This window comes from Miniopterus schreibersii (assembly GCF_964146895.1).
Source record: "Miniopterus schreibersii genome assembly, chromosome: 2".
Taxonomy (NCBI): domain Eukaryota; kingdom Metazoa; phylum Chordata; class Mammalia; order Chiroptera; family Miniopteridae; genus Miniopterus; species Miniopterus schreibersii.
Genome location: NC_138102.1, coordinates 23,095,640 through 23,116,146, shown reverse-complemented (window position 1 = coordinate 23,116,146; position 20,507 = coordinate 23,095,640). Strand labels below are relative to the sequence as shown.

Here is a 20,507-nt window from a genome sequence, read left to right as displayed (position 1 = left end):
GAGTAGGAGGGTGCTATGGTGTCTGTAAGAGGAGTAACATTTTCCCAGCAGTAATGCTCTTAATGGTTTACAAATGCCTGGAGTGGTGGATGGCTGGCTCCTGGTGGCGATAACCCAGCCTGCCTTTCTTGGTAAAGGGTGGAGTTCTTGGTACCCACCCTTATCAGCTGTGCCCAGAAACTCTAGGAGCTGGGGCCACTCCCTTTGTGGGTGAGGGGCAGGACAGATAGAAGAATGGTGGAGAGCAAAGCCATACTTGTTAGCAGGTCTCTACGCAGCATTCCTGAAAGAGGAGCCGTCAGACTCAGGGCTTGGGAGCAGGGCTTCAGCTGTATTCGCAACTGGAGAATTGTTTTCTCACTGCAGTGAAAATGGAAATTGAAATGGTGCGTTATAAACCCAGGAGGTCTAGTTGCTACAGCAGAGCACTGGGGACTCTTGGGGTCCTGTTTTCAGACATGTATGCTTGACCTTGGCTAAGCAGTGACTAGGCCCTAGTTTTCAGGGGTAGAAACAAGATCAGTACCACCCCATACATCTGGGGGGGGAGGGGAGAGGGAGGTGTTAACCTTTGACAAATGCTTTGTTTGAAAAGAAAGGCGGCAAAGGAGGAAAAAAGAGTGTCCACTGTCATTTATTGAGTACCTACTATGTGCCCGAAGTGGTGCTAGGCATTTTTAGATTATTCTCACAATACCTGGAGAGGTGGGCCAACTGTTTTCATTCTACTGATGAGGAAATCAACAAGAAGTTTTTTCCCTTATCCCAAGTCATGCTTCTCAACTGCAGTGGGCTTCCTAACTTCGAGTGATTTAAGGCTGCCTGCCCAGAAAAACAAAAGGTACCGTTGTTATTAAGTAGGTTTCAAGTCTGAGTAGATTGCAAAGAGGCTTAAAGCAAGAGGGGCAATCTGTCCTCCTGTGACCTGTAGGGGAGAGTAGTGGTTGTTGCTCAGGGTGTGAGGTGTCAGGAGGCCCTTCTCTGGAATCTAGGGTCTGCCCAGAATCTCAGCTCTGATGTTCCTTTATAGAGGAGCCAGCTGTGTGCAGGCTGGCCACCACCGGAAGCTGCCTGTTCCTGTTCCCTTAAAGTGTCCTGGGAGGCAGATTCAGCTGAGAATCCCACACACCTGGGATTCTTTGCTTCAGGCTTTTGAGCAAAAAAAGAAGTGTTCTCCCAGTTTCTGGAAGAGCTAAAACCTCACAGGGGAATTCACAGCAGGGGGCCCATAAACTGTCCTAGGTTCCCACTCTATCCCCAGGGTTTTACGAGCTGCACAGTGAATTTCTTCCCCCTTTCTCCCTGCACTGTCTCTTCCTGATGTAGCTTAATGTGGTCTGGAGAGAACTCCAAAGATGAAGCCTCCAGCACTTCATTACGCTTGTCAGCTGTGGAGACAGTTGGTAAAATATTTAGCAAGGTTGGAAAAAACCTGTGGACACCATGAACCTGTAGGATAGAACAAGTGGTTCAGCATCCTCACTGAGAACCCCTAGTTTTTCTTTAGCCCATCAATCCCTGTCTATTCCTTTGCTTTAGATTCAGGGACTCTCACTGGCAGATCTCCTGGGCACACTAAATGCCTTCAATAAAAAGTGCACCCTTGAAGTGTGAAGAAAAGTAGGAAACAGGCAAGGACAGGATGATCATTTATTGTCTAAGGGTGTGGCAGGGATGGAGGGTTGAGGAGGGGCAGTTAGTTAATGGGGGGAAACAATGGCTTATCTTTCTGAATGCCTAGAACCCAAAGAGAGCCCTACAAGTTAATTTGTTGACTGTGCTTCTATATACCACATCAAATGATGAATTATCTTTTTCTGCTATCCTGAAGGATCCCCAGCAAAAATTCAGCCCTTTCTGAATGAGTTTTATTAAGTCACATCCTTATATCCAGAAAGTTCTTTCTGTCTAATCTAAATCTTCTTTACATCAGTTTAACTCCATGACTTACGGTTTCCTTATGATTAATGGAAACAGTGGGTATGTCATTTTCAGACATCAGGCAGCAAGCATTTATTTGGCACCACCAGCCAGCACTATGCTAATCACACAGGGAGCCAGTGGGAAAAGTAAGGGGGAGGGATAGGACATACTGAAAGTTTGAACCAAGCTGTCTCTTCCTATGAGAAGCTTATAATTGAATCATGGAGTCCAGGCTACCACACATGGGAGAGGGCACCATATAGTTAGCCCCAAGCTGGTGGTCCAGCCTCTAGTGTTGGAGGAGTTTACATCTTAAGGGCTGTATCCTTTAGTCTTCTCTTTATGTGTGTCTCTCATCTCAGTTCCTTTAACCTCAGGCCTTCCTGCGCAAAATGTCTGTAATTGTTTTCTTTCTTCTTCTCTTGGGCCTTGCCTGACTCTTTGCCTGTCTGAGTTACAAAGCTTTAACCCTAATGAGGTCATGGCTAAAGACAAAAATTCCTTAAAGTGCAGCATAGGGAATATCGGCAATAATATTGTAATAACCACGTATGATGCCAGGTGGGTACTAGACTTGTCAGGGGATCACTTCATAAAGTACATAAGTGTCTAATCACTATACACCTGAAACTAGTATAAAATAATATTGGATGTCAACCGTAAATGAAAAATTTTAAAAAGATAAAAAAAGATAAAGCAAGTACAATTAAAACTGTCATCTTGACAGTTTGCAAAATTAAGACCATTAAAAAGACTTTACCCGGAAAAAAAAGAATTCTTGGCAGTCCTGAGTATTCAAGTCCTCTGATAATACCTCAGCATCTTTCCCATTGCTCTCATAGTACTATGGATTGTATTGGGCTTCTGGCTCACTGTGACGATCTCTTCTTTTTTCTTTGTGACTGTTTATAATCCATAGCATTGTACGGTATAAAAAACACTGGGCTTAGGAGTTATAAGATCCGGGTACTGATTTTAGACTGGGAATTTTTTGTTATTTAATTTTGAACATTTCACTTTACTTGCAAGATCTCAGTTTAGCTCATCTTTAAAACAGGTATTCTCAAAACTCAATTATAGGAAAACAAACAACACAATTTAAAAATGGGCAAGAGATTTGAACAGATAGATCAACAAAAAAAACAACAAAATACATATGTGGATGGCAAGTAAGCCCCTGGAAAGATGTTTAGCATCATTAGTTCTTAGGGAAATACAAATTAAAACCACACTGAAATTTTAGTACACATCTATTAGAATGTCTAAATTAAGACTGACCATACCAAGTGTTGACAAGGATGTGGGTCAACCAGCAGGAGAGAGGGATTACTAAGGGGCAAGAGAAAGCTTTTGGAAGTTCATCATCTTGATTGTAGTGGTAGTTTTATGGGGGCATTCATAATATCAAAACTTACCAAATTATACATTTAAGTACGTGGTTTATATTATGTCAGTTATACCTCAGTATAACTGTTAAAATAATAGTCTTTCAGTTCATTGAGCAAGTCAATTATATCAGTGTTTTGAAAGTATTGTACATACTATTCATCTTCCATTTGAGTAGGGCATTTTCTCTCTCTCTTTCTAAATATTAATGTTGGAACAGTGCTTTAGAATCCCATGAGCTATTCCACTGGGCTATGATCAGGGCTGTTCCAGTAACCATAATTTATTAATTGAAGCTCTTAATGTAGAGGATTGAGCAGATCTGAGAGGCAGTTTTAAGAGGCATGGGCAAGAGACCTGTAGCATGACTTGTGTTTTAAAAACGTGTGCATGGGAAGAGAAAGGGGCTGCAGTGACTTCCTCCATGCAGACACCCTGCCCTTTGGTACACCTTTGTGGGCATTTTCCAGCCATCCTTCAGAAGTTGCCTGTCCTGAAATTCATTCTTTGATGATGTTGAGGTCTCAGGCCTGGAGAATTCTGATGCTGCTGTCTTCAAGTACTAGTTTATTCACCCACACAGGAAGGAGTTAGTTGCACTGTATACTTCAGATCACTCTTTAAAAAAAAAATTAAAAAAATCTTTATTGATTTTAGAGAGAAGGGAGAGGGAGAGGGAGAGATAGAAACATCAATGATGAGAGAGTCATTGATTGGCTGCCTTCTGCACACCCCTTACTGGGGATCGAGCCCGCAACCCAGGCATGTGCCCTGACTGGGAATCCAACCATGATCTCCTGGATCCTAGGTCCATGCTCAACTGATGAGCTACGCCGGCTGGGCGCAAATCACTCTTTTGGCAACATCCTGACCTTTTCTCTTGATCTTTATTTATCCCACTAATTTGGGACTTGCTCCTGACTGTGGAATGGCACCTTACTTTGGAAAACACTCAGAGTTTTTTCTACCCTTCAGGAACATCCTCCACATGATCTCTTTCTGGCCCTGAGCACGCATTTGTTAGGAATCTTGGCAGTGCTGTTCACAGAAGGGCTTTGGGTCAGTTGGACCCTTTTTTTATCAGTGACCTTGGCCCTAACTCTTAACCTCTTTGGGCTCAGTTTCTCTGTCCATGCAACTGACATAGCATTGTGGGGTGGCTGTGAGGGTTAAATGAGGTAATGCGATAAGTCCATCATCTAAGGTGCTCAATGTGTTAATTCCTCACCGGCACACAGCTCTACTTTACCCATGAGTCAGGGCAGGAGGTGTGGAAAAAGGATATTTGTTATTGTGTCTAGACTGCTATTTGAAGAGAGCATGAAGCCAGGCTGATAATACAGAACAGCCATGATTTGAAGCAATATTGCCAGGGGCCCGGGCACCCGGCATTGCTTTTGCTGACCATTTCTCATGACTCAGTGTGGAGCCTGCTCTTAATTAATTCCTGCTGTCATCCCCAAGACTTGGCTAGTCCAGAAATCCTTTTAACATCTGCCCCTGAAATGACCTCAGGAAAAGGTGAGGGTGGTCCCAGGGCAGAAAACTGGGAGCTTATTCCGGACCTGAGTGATATTTCATTAACACCAGCGGATTTGAGGGATGCGGGAGGCAGTAGTAACAGATCTGCGTCCTGCCTCTCAGCGTCATTTCAGGCCTCCCCTCTCCGGCAGAATCTGGAATAGGCTGATTAGCTGGGATCTCAGGAAACTGTGTAAGAGCTCAGAACGTGCAAACTGGTTATGGGGCATAAATAGACTTTGCTGAGCTCACCGTGGCAGTCTTTGCAGGCTCCGGGGCCCATTCGCCGGGGCAGCCTGTGGCAGAGGCAGGGCGGGAGCGCCACGCAGCCTGGAGCTCCGCGCCTCGGTTGGACCCGGTACCTCCCTCCTGCAGGCAGGACGCCGGCTCTCCGCCCGCGGCCCGCACCTGCAGCTCGGCCGCACCCCACCCGCACCCCCTCTTCTGGGCTTGGCAGCGAGTGCCGTCCCTCCGGAGATCGCTTCCCATTAACTTTCCCATCTGACATAATAATGGAGAGAAAATGAAGAGATCCCATTAGCGGCTGGCTGGAGGGCGCGCGGGCGGGCGCGGAGTCCGCACCCGGGCGAGCCGGAGCCCAGCGCACGGAGCCTGTATTTTTAGCCAGATGCCGCGTAACTTGCTGGCGCTCCCCGCGCCGCCGAGCAGATAACGGGGGAGGGGGAGCGGGGAGCCGGGCTCGGATTGCAGCGCGGGCGCCGGACGATGGCAGCGAGACAGGGCAGGTCCCGTCCAGACCCTGCGGTGAGTGAGGAGCGGCCCGCGGGCCGAGCCGGGAGCGCGGCGCTCTGGGGGCCGCGGGGCCCCTCGCTGCGGGCTCGGCGGGCGCCAACTTTCGGGAGGGTGCGGGGACGCGCTCCGGGCGGCCGCCGAGGCTTCCAGCACCATCCAGAGGAAAATTCCTCTGGCCCGGAGGCTGCCGCGGCGCAGGGGCTGGTGCCGGGAGGCGGCCCGGGCGAGCGGCGCGCGCGGGAGCGCGGAGCCTCCACGCAGGTTCCCAGAGGGGCGCGGGCGCGCGGGGCTCTGGCTGAGGCCGCGTCCCCCTCGCCCAGGAGGAGAGTCCCGCTGGTCGGGTTCTGCGGTCGGGCCTCGGGGCTGCCCCGCACAGGGACCCAGCTGGACCAGCGGGGATGCCATGGCCTTGGCCTTGGCCGGAGAAGGGACCGCCTCGCCCACCGCACGCCTGACCCCTAGACCTCAGCAACGCCGGGCCCCGAGGTCCAGAGGGAGCGCGCAATGAATGGGGGCGAGAGGAAGGCAGAGCGGTGTGTGCCCAGGACCTCAGGCTTTCCCTGAACTTGTCGTCCTCACAGCCCCCAGGATCCCCATTTTAGCAATGGGGAAACTGAGGTTTGGGAACTTGTACCGGGCACAGCAGCAAGTGGCAGAGCAGGGATTCCCATCAGGTCTTCCCAGCACCAGGGTCCACTCTGGCTTTTCCACATCACTGCCTCACCCAGCCTCCAAGGCGATGCAGGGAGAGCACAAGGCAGGGACAGGGTTTTCCTCCAGGCCTCGCAGTTGTAACGCTGGGAGATAAGGGAACCCAGGACTCCTGCTTACACACCATTTTTTCCTCAATGACACCTTTAATTTGCTCATTTTATCTTTGCCAATGGGAGTCTGATGGGGCGCCTGGAGACAATGCGTAAAGCTTGAACAGCCCAACTTCTGGAAAGAAAAAGGAGAGAGACACCTAATGAAAACACACACACTGTGGCCCAGGGCACACTTGGGTTTTTCTGTAGTCAATGGGGTAAAGGCAGGGCCACACAGGTGTGCCAGCTGGCTGGAGCCGATGGTTCTTCCCGGGAGGCCTGACGTGGGCCCCGGGAGACACCGGGCACCGAGTTTGGAGGAGCACTCGGATGCGGAGGGCAGCCCGACAGCCGAGCAGACGGCTCCACATCCTGCTGTACAGGAGGCTGTCTGCTGGACTCAGTCTTCTGAACCGGCTGCAGTCCCCGCAGGAAAGGATGGAGAATCTCTCCCTGGGGGTTCTGACAATGACTTTGTTAAAGAAACTGCATTTTGCCCAAACGAGACCCTTTGAGAAAGAGGTACCGCCTTATCGCTGTTTACAGACATGGATAATAGCTCAGTTTCCATTCATCTTTTGAGATAAGAATGTTGCCCTGAAAGACCTTGACAAAGTAAGTCATGATTTGCCCTGGGAAAACTCGGGCCGTCTCGAGCCCCAGAGAAGGTGCGAGGAGGCCCTGGTGTTCTCGGACGCCACCTGAAACTGGACTTTGCCTGCCTCTGTGTTTCCCAAGCCTTCAGTGCTCCTGTGTTCCGGGCAAGCTGACATTTAGCAGCATGCTTCCGGCCTCTCCCTCCCAGGAACTGGAACCCCCTCTGCGACTTCCCTTTTGCTGTATTCATATCACCCCACTCAGGAAGTGCAAGTTTAATAATAGTCTGGGTGTCTCAGGTAACCACGGGTTCACCTCCCTTTCCCTGAGCAGCCCTGAGGACAACTTGAGTCCCAAGAGGAATTCATTCCATTCCCCTCCTGAAGGGAGGACTGAAGGGGGCACAGCCTCTCTGCGCAGGTGGAAGCTGCCTCCACCTGGACCCTAACTTGCGAGGAATCTTATGGGCACTAGAAAATGATTGGCCCACTGGTGTTAAGAGAAGGACCCTGGAGGCAGGCTACCTAGATTCAAATGCTGGCCAAGCCATGTATTCGTTGTGTGACTTTGGACAAGTTACTTAATTTCATTCTGACTCATTCACCTCATCTGTGCAAGGAGACAATAAAAGTACCTGCCTCATGAGATTATTAGGGGGAACAAATGAATTATTTTAAGTAGGGTGCTTACAACACAGTAAGAGCTTTATAAAACTTATTTGGTATGAAAGGAAGTTCAGGGAGATCATATGGATTAACCAACAGGCTTGGGTGGGCTGGGACACAACAAAATGTGTCTAGCCCCTCAATGCAGGCACAGGCAGTTTTCTCACAGGTAAAATTAGATTAAAATGAAGCTCAAGATGAGAAAGGGGCAAAGACACAAATGGGCAGCCTTGGTGGGGTGCTCAGAGAGGGTGGCAGCTCCTCAGTGATGATACAGGATATAGGGCCAGGTGGACTGATTTTCTGGACACAAGGAGCAGCCTCCTTTGGATCCTCTAGTCTCCTTTCGGTGGGGCTCAGAGAGGGCTAGGGACACTACTCTGATTTATCACAGCCCAGAGATACTCTGGTTAGTGTTTTCTTCTTCTTCTTATTGTTGTTGTTGTTATTGTTATTATTATTGTCATTGGTATTTTCCTGGTTAGTATTTACTCAGGTAAATATTCTAAAGGGAACATATTGGATTCTTTTAACTCTCTACCCTATTGAATCATACAGACTGTTCCTAGAATCACCTGGAAATTGCACCTAGGACAGGTCATTGAATTGGAGGTAATTGAATTAGGTAGATGGGCAGTTTGGGCTCGGGAGAGCAAGAAGGTGAGAATGGGTTTCATATTCCAATGAGAGCCATTTGCTCTGGAGCTTAAATATTCCCTGACACCTGGGTGGGGCTCAGCGAATGCTTGTAGAGTGAATCAATTGGTGCATGCATGCACAGGTGACCCCTTTATAACTGAGTCACTTTGTTTTTCAAATCACGAAGGCAGGGACCAGTATTCTGATTTATTCTCTCTCCCGTTGCCCTAGCAGGATCCTGGACTTGAAATAGAACCTCAGTAAATATATTGTAGACTTAAACTGAGTGATGCACAGTGAGAGTGACACCATTATCCAAAATTCCCCTGTAAGATACCCTGAGGATCCTGCTTATGTCCTGACTCCTTTATGCCTAGAGAAGACCAAAGAGAAAGTAAAATAGCCTGAGCCATGGAACTTCACTTGTAGCTATCTAGGTGACTTTAGCCAGTCACTTTATTTTTACCATCAGTTCTATCATCAGCAAAAAAAGGGACTGGAACAAGATGATTCCTTTTCAGAGGCCAGTCTTGGCCTTGACACAGGGCTCAGGGGTCAGAGCGGGGATCTGCTGGGACCCTTTCTCTGCCATGGATTAACTGTTTGATCGGCAAAGGCACGTAGCCTGTCATAGGCGCTACAATCTGTCAGGGTTGTCTATACACCCTCAGGTTTGAAATTGCCGAGAATGTACCTCAGGGTCAAGGACAATGGAAAGGCATAGGCTTTCCCTGACTGTTAACTAACTGCAGAACTTGGGCAAGTTGTTAACCTCTCCAGACCTCAGTTTTGTCACCTCTAAAATGGGGATAATCGTTATACTTACCTCACCAGTTGTGAGGATTAAAAGATACTATGTTGTTAATACATTTGCCCAATGACTGGTAATAGTAGTATAATTTCATTATTATATCATACAAACTGCGGAAACTCTTGAACCCTCTTCAGCCTAGTCTAGATCGGGCTTCGCTTACCCTCTATTCGTCTGTGTGTCTGTCTGTTATAAATACAGTATCTCCTTCACTTCCTAGGTTCAGGGTTTTGAATAGTCAAGCAGTGTCATTAATCGATATTGCGTCTATGTTTACCCACAGTTCTCAGGTTTTCATCCCAAATCCTATTACTTACTGTGCTATGGAAGATAGTTTGGTAGGTGGGACAGGTGGGAGATATGTCTCTCTAACACTCTCATTCTTGGGGAATAGTATAGTATTTTTCCTAATAGTTGAACATAGGAAAATACTATTATATGCATACATACAGTAGTTGATAGACTTTCTGAATCAGCAGGTACAAACAGACGTTTCTCTGAGGGACTGAACCTTGAGTCTGATTTCTCTGGGTATCCAAAAGATTGATCCTCATTTCTGAAATATTTCCTCCACCACACATGCCTTGCTGAGGAACCTGAGGACATTAGGTGCCCTGTGTTTTGGACCAAGGGAGGTCTTGTCCTGGCAGATTCTTCATGCTTTGAAAGATTCAGAAGAGATAGAAGATTTGGTCCCTGCCCCAAGGAGCAAACGATTTGGCTGGGGAGACAAGATGTGCATAAACCAAAAAACTTGAGAAAGATGTATTTCAAATACATTTTAAAAATAAGAAATCAAGCTCCCATTTCGAGATTTCAAGGTGGTTAATACTGAGTGTCCAAGGACAACATCACAGAGGAGATAGGGGCCGAGTGCACCTTGAGGAAAGGAAAGATTGGAATTAGCAAACGAGAGTGGCCGAGGCCTTCAGGGTCCTAGGATAACCAGGGTGTGGCCCTGGAGGCAGACAGAGATGGGGGTGCCATGGGAGGGACAGAGAGGGAAGAGGAAGGGGCCCTCCTGCTATGGTGGGGGCAGCGAGATCCAAATGTGCCATATTGTGAGGAGGCAAATGCAGGGCTTCTGTAAGGGGTGGGGGAGGCAGAGGAAGGAAGCAGCGCTCCTAGAGCAGTATGGAGGCCTGAGATGGCAGGTGGGGAGGCTGAGGCAGCTCCCCCTCACAACCACCCCGTGAAGGTGGTGACTGTAAGGCCGGAGAATCTCTTCTGCCCCAGATTAACTGTTTAATTGGCAGAGGCATGAACCCTGGCTTTGTGGGGGGAAATCAGGGTTTTAATTGTAGAATACTGAGATTGTTGGCTGTAGATCTTGAATCTTCCATGCTTGGGGATTATCATTAGCATGTGTATGAGTTTCCTGCGGCCGCTGTCATAAATGACCACAAATTTAGTGGCTTAAGACAATAGAAATTTATCCTCACACTGTCTCTCGAGGCTGCAGGTCTGAAATCAAGGTGTGGGGAGGGCGTGCTCCCTCTGGAGGCTCTTGGGGAAGAATCTGTTCTTTGCCTCTTCCAGCTTCTGGTTGCTGGTGTCCTTGGCTTGTAGCTGCACCACTTCTGTCTTTGCCTGTCTTTACATCGCCTTCTCTTCTGTGGACCCTCTCTGCTGTCTTTTATAAGGATACTTGTCATTGGATTTAGGGCCATCCGAGGTCATCTAGGGAGATCTCATCCCAAGACCCATGACTCAATTACATCTGCAAGAACCCTTTGTCCAAATAAGTGACATTCACAGGTTCCAGGGATTAGGGTGCAGACATATCTTTTGGGGGCCACCATTCAGCCCATTAGAACATGTTTTCCAAGGAGAGAGCATGAAGGAGGGAGACAGAGTGCCCCCAAGGGGAAAAGAAGCCATGAGGCACGGCTGGGTCCTCTGGTAGAGAGGCATCACTCGCTTCAACTATGGCCTGTCACGTGACGACTCTTACCCATCAAACGGTACCTGAGTAGGCACATGTGCTGATATAATAATGATAATAATATGTATTATTTCCTTTTAGCTTCACAGCCAGGGTATGAGGAAGGCTTTATCCTCATACTTTGATAAGGAAACAGGAGCAGAGGTGCCTGAGAACAAAGGGCTCTCAGCGACATTCAGGGGAGCTGCTCTGAGCCACTTCACCCCCTTCCAGTCGTGGGCTCTCCCACTACACTTGTCTGCATTCTTCAACTTTTATTGTCCCCAGTGCTCGCTCTCTCTGGCTGTCATTCATTCTTAATACAAACAGATGTTCCTTGTGGCAGCATCTTGATAGGTTGGTGTAGGTGGCTGAGCAACAACCATGGAACCGAAGTGCTTCACTCTCTTTCAAGATGAGGCGCACCTGTGAGTTAAAGCTCACATTAAGCTGGCAGCTGAGCAGGGAGGTTCAGTTCACTGATTTCAGAGCGAAGCTGCCTGTGTCAGAGTCCTGGCTGTGCCTCTGACCTGCTGTGTGACCCTGCACTAGTCATTTCAGTTCTTTGTGCCTTGGTTCCCTCATCTGTGAATGGGGCCCACAATAGTACTTATGTTGGGTGTTTTTAGTGAGGATTAAATGCATATGTGCATGTGTGTAAATATATATTTTGGCCGGGCATGGCTCAGAGGTTGAGCGTCGACCTGGGATCCAGGCGATCAGGGTTCGATTCCCGGTCGGGGAACATGCCTGGGTTGTGGGCTCAATCAATGACTCTCTCATCATTGATGTTTCTGTCTCTCTCTCTCCCTCTCCCTTCCTCTCTCTGAAATTAATAAAGATATAAAAAAACATTAAAAACAAAAACAAAAACAAAAAAATATATATATATATTTTGTGTAAAGTGCTGATAATGGTTATTAGTGCACAGTAAGTGCTATGTGCTATTTACTTAAAAACCAAACCCACAAAATAGCAGCGGAGAGCACTTGTTCGGTTCCCTTGGTGCCTGCATCTGTGACTCACTGGGGCCAGGGGGTTAAGTGATATAGGCTCCTTAGTAAGGACATAGAGCCCTTGGAAATAGTGAAGCAGTAAGATACCAGGCTATGCTGAGCATTCAGCTTCGAATGGAGTCCCCTCTCCAGTACTGGTGCTGCATGGGTCCTAGCCAAGAATGTTTGCTCATAAAAATACCCAACGGAAGGGAGGCTGGGCTTGAAGGCAGCCTCACATTACAAACCCCAGAGCAGTCTGGCCAGGGGTTCTGGGAACTTGTACCACACTTGGGTGCTATGGTGGTGGTGCTATGGTGGTGGGCACCAGGCTGTCACAACTGGAGGGTGCGAGGCTGCCACCATGACCTTGGCCCTTTTTCGCAGCCCTGGGCTTGAGTGGGATCATGAGGTTGTTACCACACAACACACTCACAGCCTGTTGTTTCTCCTCACAGGGTGATGCTGCCACCAGCTTTCTCAGGGCAGCAAGATCAGGTAACTTGGACAAAGCTTTGGATTACCTGCAGAATGGGGTAGACATTAACACCTGTAACCAGGTAAGTGGGATGGGGACAGGCATGTGGTCTCTGAAGAGTGGTTCTTGCCTGATGCCACTCCCTGAGAGTTTTAATCTGCTTCTATTAACCTTTTCCCAGTGGCCTCAAAAATCCCCAAGGGCTTCCACCTGCTGAAGGCCCTCGCCTTGCTGCTCACATCCCTGCCCTGGTCCAGGGCCCCACGGAGAAGGGCTGATGCCTGAACAGTGGGGGCTGGCCCACCTCCATCCCCTGCCATCTCTTCCCTTAGAAGTTGCCATTGGTCCCTGCTGTGGTCTTAGAACATGTGGCCTTTGAAAGTGGGCAGGAGGAAGGGCTTTGAAGGATGTTGTGCCAGTGGTGACATTACATCTCCTTTGTCAGCCAGCAGCCTTTGAGGATTCTCTGCAGGCTGAGAAGGAAGTAGTGATGAGGACTCGCTCACAGGCTTTGACAAAGGCGAGTCTCACTCTGGTTGAGAACCAGTGTGGCTTAAACGGCTTCTCTGGAGGTTTTTGCTGCTAAGTCCCAGAGACTTGGCTTCTGGAAGACGTGGTAAGGAAACTGGATGTACACCAGACTGATTGGAGGGCAGAATCAGTCTGGTGATGGAATAGAGAGGAAATTACCCCCTAGAAAGAGAACAGGGCGCAGCTTGGGCTTGTGAATTAGATGACTTCTGTTTGTTTTTGCCAGCTGATTCAGTTGTTCAGACGCACATGCTAATTCAATTTCTAATTTAGAATAAATTTACTCATTGTGACTTTTTTTTTTTACCATTTAAGAATTGTTTTAAATTGTGCTGAAATATACATAACATAGAATTCATCATCTTAACCGCTTTTAAGTGTACAGTTCAGTGGCATTAAGTACATTCATATTGTGGTACAACCATCATCACCCTCCATCCACAGAACCTTTTTCATCTTGCAAAACTGAACCTCTGCACCCATTAAGCAATAATGCCCCATTCCTGCCTCCCCCAGCCGCTGGCAACCAGTCTACTGTCTGGCTATGAATTTGACTCCTCTAAGCATCTCATGTAAGTGGAATCATACAGTATTTGTCCTTGTGCGACTGGCTTATTTCATGTAGCATAATGTCCTCCAGGTCCGTCTGTGTTGCAGTGGGCTGGATGACTTTTACGGACCAGCAGGGGAAAATTCCCTGGACACAGGTTAACTTTTCCTCTGGCAATGGGCCTCTGTCCTACCCCCCCCCCCCCTTCTTGCTTAAAATGCGAAATACCACTTGCTCTCTCTCCCAGGGCCAAGATCCCATTTGGATTCAGTTGGTCTTCTGTGGAGTAAATTCACAGCTAAAAGATCAGAGGGAATTGCGTGGGTGGCATGTGATGGGAAACAGAAGGAGGTTTGTGATATGAGGCAGACTCTGGTAGCAGTGAACTTCAGAGGGGAGGCGAAGCATTTTGACTGGACTCAGGTGGAAAACTGGATGAGGAGGAGTGAGCCCCCCTCTTCTTTCCTCTCTCTTGCAAATATATCAACACGGACCTGAGAACACTTCTCACCAAACATGCAAAGTGAAAGGTTGGCCTTTGGATAGCAGATTGAAACTCTGAGCCCATTTCTTTCGTGGAAAGAGGCAGTGGGAGCTAAGTATGGGTGCAGAGAGTGAGAGTCCTGGAGTGGCTCAGCACCCCAGAAACAATTGTAGGTCATGCTCTCCCCAGCATCCCCACCACCAGAGGAGGGAATTGTTCTCTCTCTTCACGGGGATGCATTCCTGGTGAGAGAGGCCAGTCCTGAGGCTTCTTCTGTTCAGGTCGGGGCTGCAGAAACTCAGATGTGTGCTTCTCACAGTGCAGTTTCCAGTTGGGGAGCTCCAAACCTCCAGAGGCCTTCCAAGGGTTAAGATGCCAGCTCTCAAAGGAATCCATTTAGCAGATATGGGGACAGCTGGGCGTTCATAAGCCTTGAGCCAGGGCTCGTCTTCAGTGTGAAATTGGAAGATTTTGATGACACCCGGGGAATGGCTTTGTCTTGATTGGCTTCCTATCAGTGAGGCCCTGGGCGTAACTAGCTTGTCCCTCTGCCTCTCTCCTCGGTTGTCTCAGGGCTTGGAGAGCAGCGGGCAACCAGGCATTATTTGCACTTTATTGACACTACTTCCTATCGATCGATCGGCTCGGTGCCAGTGACAGGTGGCGCTTGGCCCTGCTAGAGGCAGAGGGGAGGCTCCTGCCTCAGACTAGAGACTGCAGTCCTGGCTCAGACCAGCCTCTTCCTTTCAAAAGAGCAGACTGCTGCTAGCAAGGCAATGAGTGTCAGAACAGAGTAAAAGGAAGGATTTGCCATAGTGCAAAGCCCCTTGCTGCTGGTTTAGTCCTGGCTCCCCAGATCTTGGGCCCTGATGGTATTTGTCTTGTGTTCCCTGACTGTGCAGGGGCAGGGAGCTGCAGACGGCTGCCCCTGGGGCTGCCAGCATTGCCCAAGCCTCATTCTGGTTTTATAGGGCATTATGGCTTTTGCTCTTGAGCAGAGAGTATGGGTAATGGGGAAGGACTATAGTATCTGAACTTATGTCCTCATTAAGCACATTAGTGCACCCATCGGGACAATGCTGCTGCCTCCTAACGTGCACACAGCTAGGCTGTAATGGCACTAGAGCCTTTTTCTCCTTAAAAACATTCACTCGTTGTTTTGAGAAGATAAAAACAGGCTCTTGTCCTGGGGTCATGGCTTGAATCTTTTGAGCTGATGGACCGTGAGAGCAGTAATACAGCAAATGCTGATTCTTATGTAAGTAACACACTTTCAAATAGTATGTTTTGTGGAAAGATTACGTGCTGCTTGCCATATTAGGAAGTAATTACTCTAAGTAGTGTGAAAAGAGGAACTCTTGGCTTATATAAGAGACATCTGAGTATTCAGGGCAGTTTCCTTACTGCATAGAGTGTGTCTACTCATTTTTATGATCATCATCATTATTATATTTAGAGAAAAGAACAAATTCACACATAAGGACACACATACGCACATGCATGCATTAAGACCTTTATATGAATGCTGGAGTCTTTCATTTATTCCAGCATTGCTCACACTTTAGACACATGTATTTAGCCAATGTCTTCCTGTACCTCTCCACATGATGTAGAGTGCTGAGCTTTAGGGATTTCATAGTGTAAAAAAAAAAAAAAAAAAAAAGGCCCTGTCCTCATCTTCTCTGAACTGTAGTCCACTGGTAATGAGAGCTGTCAATCAAATAGCCACATAAATAGATATGCAAACCACAGTATGTTAGGGACTGTGAAAGAAGGGCATAGGATTTTATGAGAATATATGAGAGATTTGACCTAGAGTTGAAGGTCAGAGAAGGCTACTGTGTGGAAGAGATAGTTGAGCTAAGGGATAAGTAGGGGTGAATGAGGTGAAGAACATTCCAGTCGTAGGGAACAGGCTGTGCAAAGTCCCTGAGGCAGGGAAAAGCTTGGAGAGTTTAAGGAAGGCCAGAGTGGCTGCAGTGCAGAGGGCACGCAGGACCAGGTAAGGCTGGAGAAGTGCCGTGGGGATTGTGCCGGACCTTATAGGCAGGGGCAATAGTCACAATAGTCTGCAGCTGAGACAGCGTGCCCCAGGGCCTGAACAGAGTGTGTGTGCATGTTTGTGAACACTGTGTGAACAAGGGTATGTTTGCCTGCTGTCCAAGTGTTAATCCTATAGTTGCTGATTGAGAGGAGAGATCTGTGGGAGGGGACGGAGTAGCCAGAGCAGCAGCGGTGGGGGTTACCTGAGAGCTTGAGGCAATGACTGTTGACCAAGAGGGATGGAGGCATTTCAGCATTTAACAACCTACACAGCTGCGTCAGCGTGTCTTAGTAGAATACCCACCCTGCTTACAGAAGATGTTCACAGTTCTGATCTTCCTAAGAGCAGAAGGAAGCGAACCACAGATTCAGGTGCAGGAATGATGTGATCAGAGGTGGCCATTGTGTAGAAGACACATGGAAGGGCCCAGAGGTGGATATGGGGGAGCCAGTGATAGGACTCTTACACTGGTCTGGGAGAGAAATGTCAGTAGCTTGGATAAAGATTGTGGATGTGGAGATGGAACAAGGTGAACAGGCTTCGGTGGGGAATTGGATGGGGGAGGGCAGGGAAGGAATGGGTGAGAGTGACTTTGGATGTCTGGCTTATTCAGAAGTAGAAGCACCATTCACTGAGACAAGGAACACTGGTGGGAGGGGGGGGGAGACTCAGTGTGTGGAAACAGGCTGAGGAAACAAGGAGATCCTCCTCAGGAGTCTTTGAGGAATTGAAGTAAAGATAGATATATAGTAAGCAATTGGATATTTGAGCCTGGAACTTAGATAAGAGGTCCAACCCAAAGATAGATATTTGGAAGTCATTCAGCATTCGAGGAAGTCAAATGCTGGCATTGGCTGATGAAAACTGGGATGAGAGGCATGTTGAATATAATCCCACCAGTGCATTTGTGGGATCATCCCACATGTATTTATTAAACACCTACTTTGTGCCAGGTACTATTCCAGGCACTGACCAAGACAGACAAAATAGTCAAAGTCTACATTGCAATAGACATGCCAATTATATGCTGGTAAAGAAGACAGATATAACCAACAAAATAAACAAACATATGATGTCTGCTAATGAGAAGTGCCATGGAGGAGAAAGGTATTTTAGACGAGGTGGTTAAGGAAGGCCTCTCTAGGGACATGACTTCTAAGAGACCATGTGGTTTCTGGAAGAGGGAAAACATGTGCTAAGGCCCTGGGGGCACGAGTAAGCTTGGTTTGTTTGGGGAACAGTGTGGCTGCAGTAATTAAAGGGAAAAGTGACAGGCACAGAGGTGGGAGAAATTTCCAGGGCCAAATCTTAAAGTGCTTACCATCCATGACTGCTTATTTCTCACATCACCCAGATTAGGGTCTGTCATATAATACATGCCTGAGATGGCTTTAAGAAGACCACCTAAGCTTTCTCTGGTCATTTATTTATTCCACAAACATGTATTGAGCACTTACAAGGACCCAAGCACCTTGCTAGAGACTAAATTCATTTACCCCCGCTCTCAAAGAACTCAGAGGTAGATGAAGAAGTCCAGCTTGTATACAGAAGGTTACAAACTCAGTGTTATAAGTACCATCCAGAACAAGCACAGCAGATGTTTTCATTCATTTATTCATTGATTCCACAAATATTTATTAAGCTTCTCAAATATGTCATGTGCTGGCTACACAAAGCTGAGTGAGTCCCAGTGCCTGCTCTCACATTTCTTCTAGTCTGGGGGTAGTGGCTAAAATAATGATCACTCAGAGAAGGGCTTTGAAGGAAGAGTAGGAGTTTGCTAGGTAGAGAATTGGGGGAAGGAAAATGCAGCAGAAGAAAAAGACTGTGCAGAGGTAGGAGCAGTGAAGGTTACAGGCAGCAGGGAGTTCAGCGAGGTCAGGGCAAATGAAATGAAAACAGATGAGAATGTCAGGCTACAAAGGTTATGTCAGAATCAGTGCAGAAAGAGAGCATGTTACTTTCCTGTGTCATCTTCTTTCTCGTAGGAACTATTGACAAGCATAGAAATGGCATTCAACTGTATGGCTCCCGAATTTCACCCGCACCCACAAACTCACACAGAAAGCCTTCCTACTATGATGATATGTTAATATTAAGCCTTCTGAAAACTTGCTGCCTTGTTGAGGCTCTGGAGTAGCAATGAAGGAGAAAGAACAATATATTAGTGCAGCCCCCCAAGTGGGAAAGTGGTAGTCCAAGGTGGGCAATTAAACAAGAGAAGCAACTAGATCCCCCACGTCTGGTACCAAGGATTCTTCTGACGTTCTTACTAAAAAAAAAAGTATTGGTGAAAAAGATAGAACTTAAAAATCTCCAACTCCTGAATTATTTTAAATAGGTAAATTACTTCTGCATTTCAGCAGAAACAAGCTCTCTGATGTTCATCTTGTTAATTATAATCACCAATTTACAGTTTTAAAGTAAGTTGATTACTCGTCATGAGTCAGAGTGACCCACAGTGTTTAATAGTCACAGCCCCCAGTTCTACAGTGTCTCTGCTTTCCTGAGCCCTACCCCGGGCACGACCACCTTTAGTGCTCACATCACCCTGTGAGGTGGACAGAGCAGATGCAGGACTAGTGAGCTCAGTGAGACTCAGAGGTGAAGAGCTGAAGAGTCTTCCTGAACTAGATAGAGTCTGGGCCTCCCAACCCACAGCCCAAGTCTCTACACTGCACCCTACAGGCCGACTTGAGACTTGCAGCAGAGCCCTTTACTCCCCTGGCCACCTTCCTTGTACTGGTTTCCTTCCCCGTTCTTGGTGAAGGAAGAGTTAACTGACCAATTCAGTTACATAAATCTATCCATTTGTAGAGACAATGGGAACATCTCTGGGATCCTAGAGATGAGGAAAAATGTGAAGAGCATCCTCAAGAATGATCTGGAACATACTGCAAGGAAAGTGCACCCTCCGCACTCCCTTTTATGGTTTGGCTGCTGTGAATTCCCAATGCAGAGGAGACCAGATGTGATATTCCTGTTCTTGGAAGACTAAGAAAGAAAATAGTGCTGTGTGTGTGTCAGGTTGCACGAATGTGTATTCAATTCTGCAGACTCGTATGGGACACACACTGTGTGCCAGGCCCCATGCTAGGACCTAAGATACAAAGATGAGGCAAACATAGAACCTCAAGAAGTCCTATCCATTGAAAGACACAGACACAAGAGCAGATAAATGCAGTTCCACTTGGACCTTGCTAGAGTTATTGTTGAGTGCCGTGGGAACATGGTCGAGAGAGCCATTCACTTTTGGAGGGCTGGAAATAGGGTAGGGTGTGCCAAAGAGAGAGGGACAGGAAAAGTCACAGAGAAAAATGACATTTGATCTTGAAGGATGATTTGCCTTGCTGGTTTTTAGAGGAAATGCCAAACCCAGTTCCCATTCTTCCTGATTGGAATGGACCATGCATGTAAATTTGCCTGGAATTATTTACATTTAATTGTGAATTCTTTGATATAAACTTTTTTGGCTATTTTTGACAACCGTGTCTCTGATTTTAATTGTTTTGTGATTTTCAGTTTAACAACAAAATTAATACATGGTAGTTATTTAAAAATTCATACTATATAGATATATATATAGAGAGATATACAGTCTTCTGTAAGTCTTCCCCTGTCCCCCAAATCCCTGTGAACAGTTGGGTGTGAATCTTGTCACACCCTTTTCTGTGCTCTCTACATGCATATCTCCATTGTTTTCTGGGAGCAGTTACATTGTTTTATTCTGGAATTGTGGAGTGAAGAGGAAACCAGGAGATAGAACAGTTCTAATATTTTGAAAATACAAAGATTGAGGTTGGGGGAGGTGAAGTGACTGGTCAGGAGGACAGTTTAGAGGCCTCGATTCCTTACCTATTGTTCTTTGCCCTAAACCCCACTGCCCTGTTTCTGAAGGTCTGGCTCTCTTTAACTTTATAAAGGAATGCCAAGATCTCGGACATAGAAACTGTTTCTAGTCCATAGGAGATATTCTTAGCTGCTGAGCTGAATTTCAAAGTCCCGTTCTCTCATTAACTCGAGCTCACACTTCCTCCTCCAGTCTCCCAAAGGGCCTCAACCCTTGCAGCTGATCTGCTCTGAGCCATGGGACTTCGCAGAACATGGAGGCTGCGCAGGGTTTTTAATTGAGAGTAGAGAGAAGGTGATCGGGGGTTGATTCATCTCCTTGCACAGCTCCGAAATAATTGTGGGTTTCTTTCTTTTTTTTTAAAAGGATAATGAAAAGGATTCGAGTGGTTTTCCTCCTCATAAAAATATCTAGTAAACTGTGAGTCGTGAGAGCTACCTGGATAGGAGACCTAAATTTAGATTGCAACAAAACAGAGGCAGGGAAGCACTTAAAGCTGCTCTTGTTCCCTCCATCTGAGTCACCTTTTTCTTTCTGAGTTTGTCTTTTC

The 20,507-nt window shown here is 47.2% G+C and overlaps 1 protein-coding gene across 3 annotated transcripts in view; it reads left to right on the top strand.

The window, feature by feature from the left end:
* The window catches only part of ANK1 (ankyrin 1), a 190,446-nt gene that overhangs the window by 89,529 nt on the left and 80,410 nt on the right, over nucleotides 1-20,507 (top strand). For 2 of the 3 annotated variants that reach the window (XM_081129094.1, XM_081129096.1), the window contains exon 2: nucleotides 12,479-12,580. In XM_081129094.1, the coding sequence (XP_080985220.1) occupies nucleotides 12,479-12,580 (102 nt within the window). Of the gene's footprint in view, nucleotides 1-5,414; nucleotides 5,596-12,478; nucleotides 12,581-20,507 lie in introns of those variants that run through there. The other variant, XM_081129095.1, reaches the window with a different exon arrangement.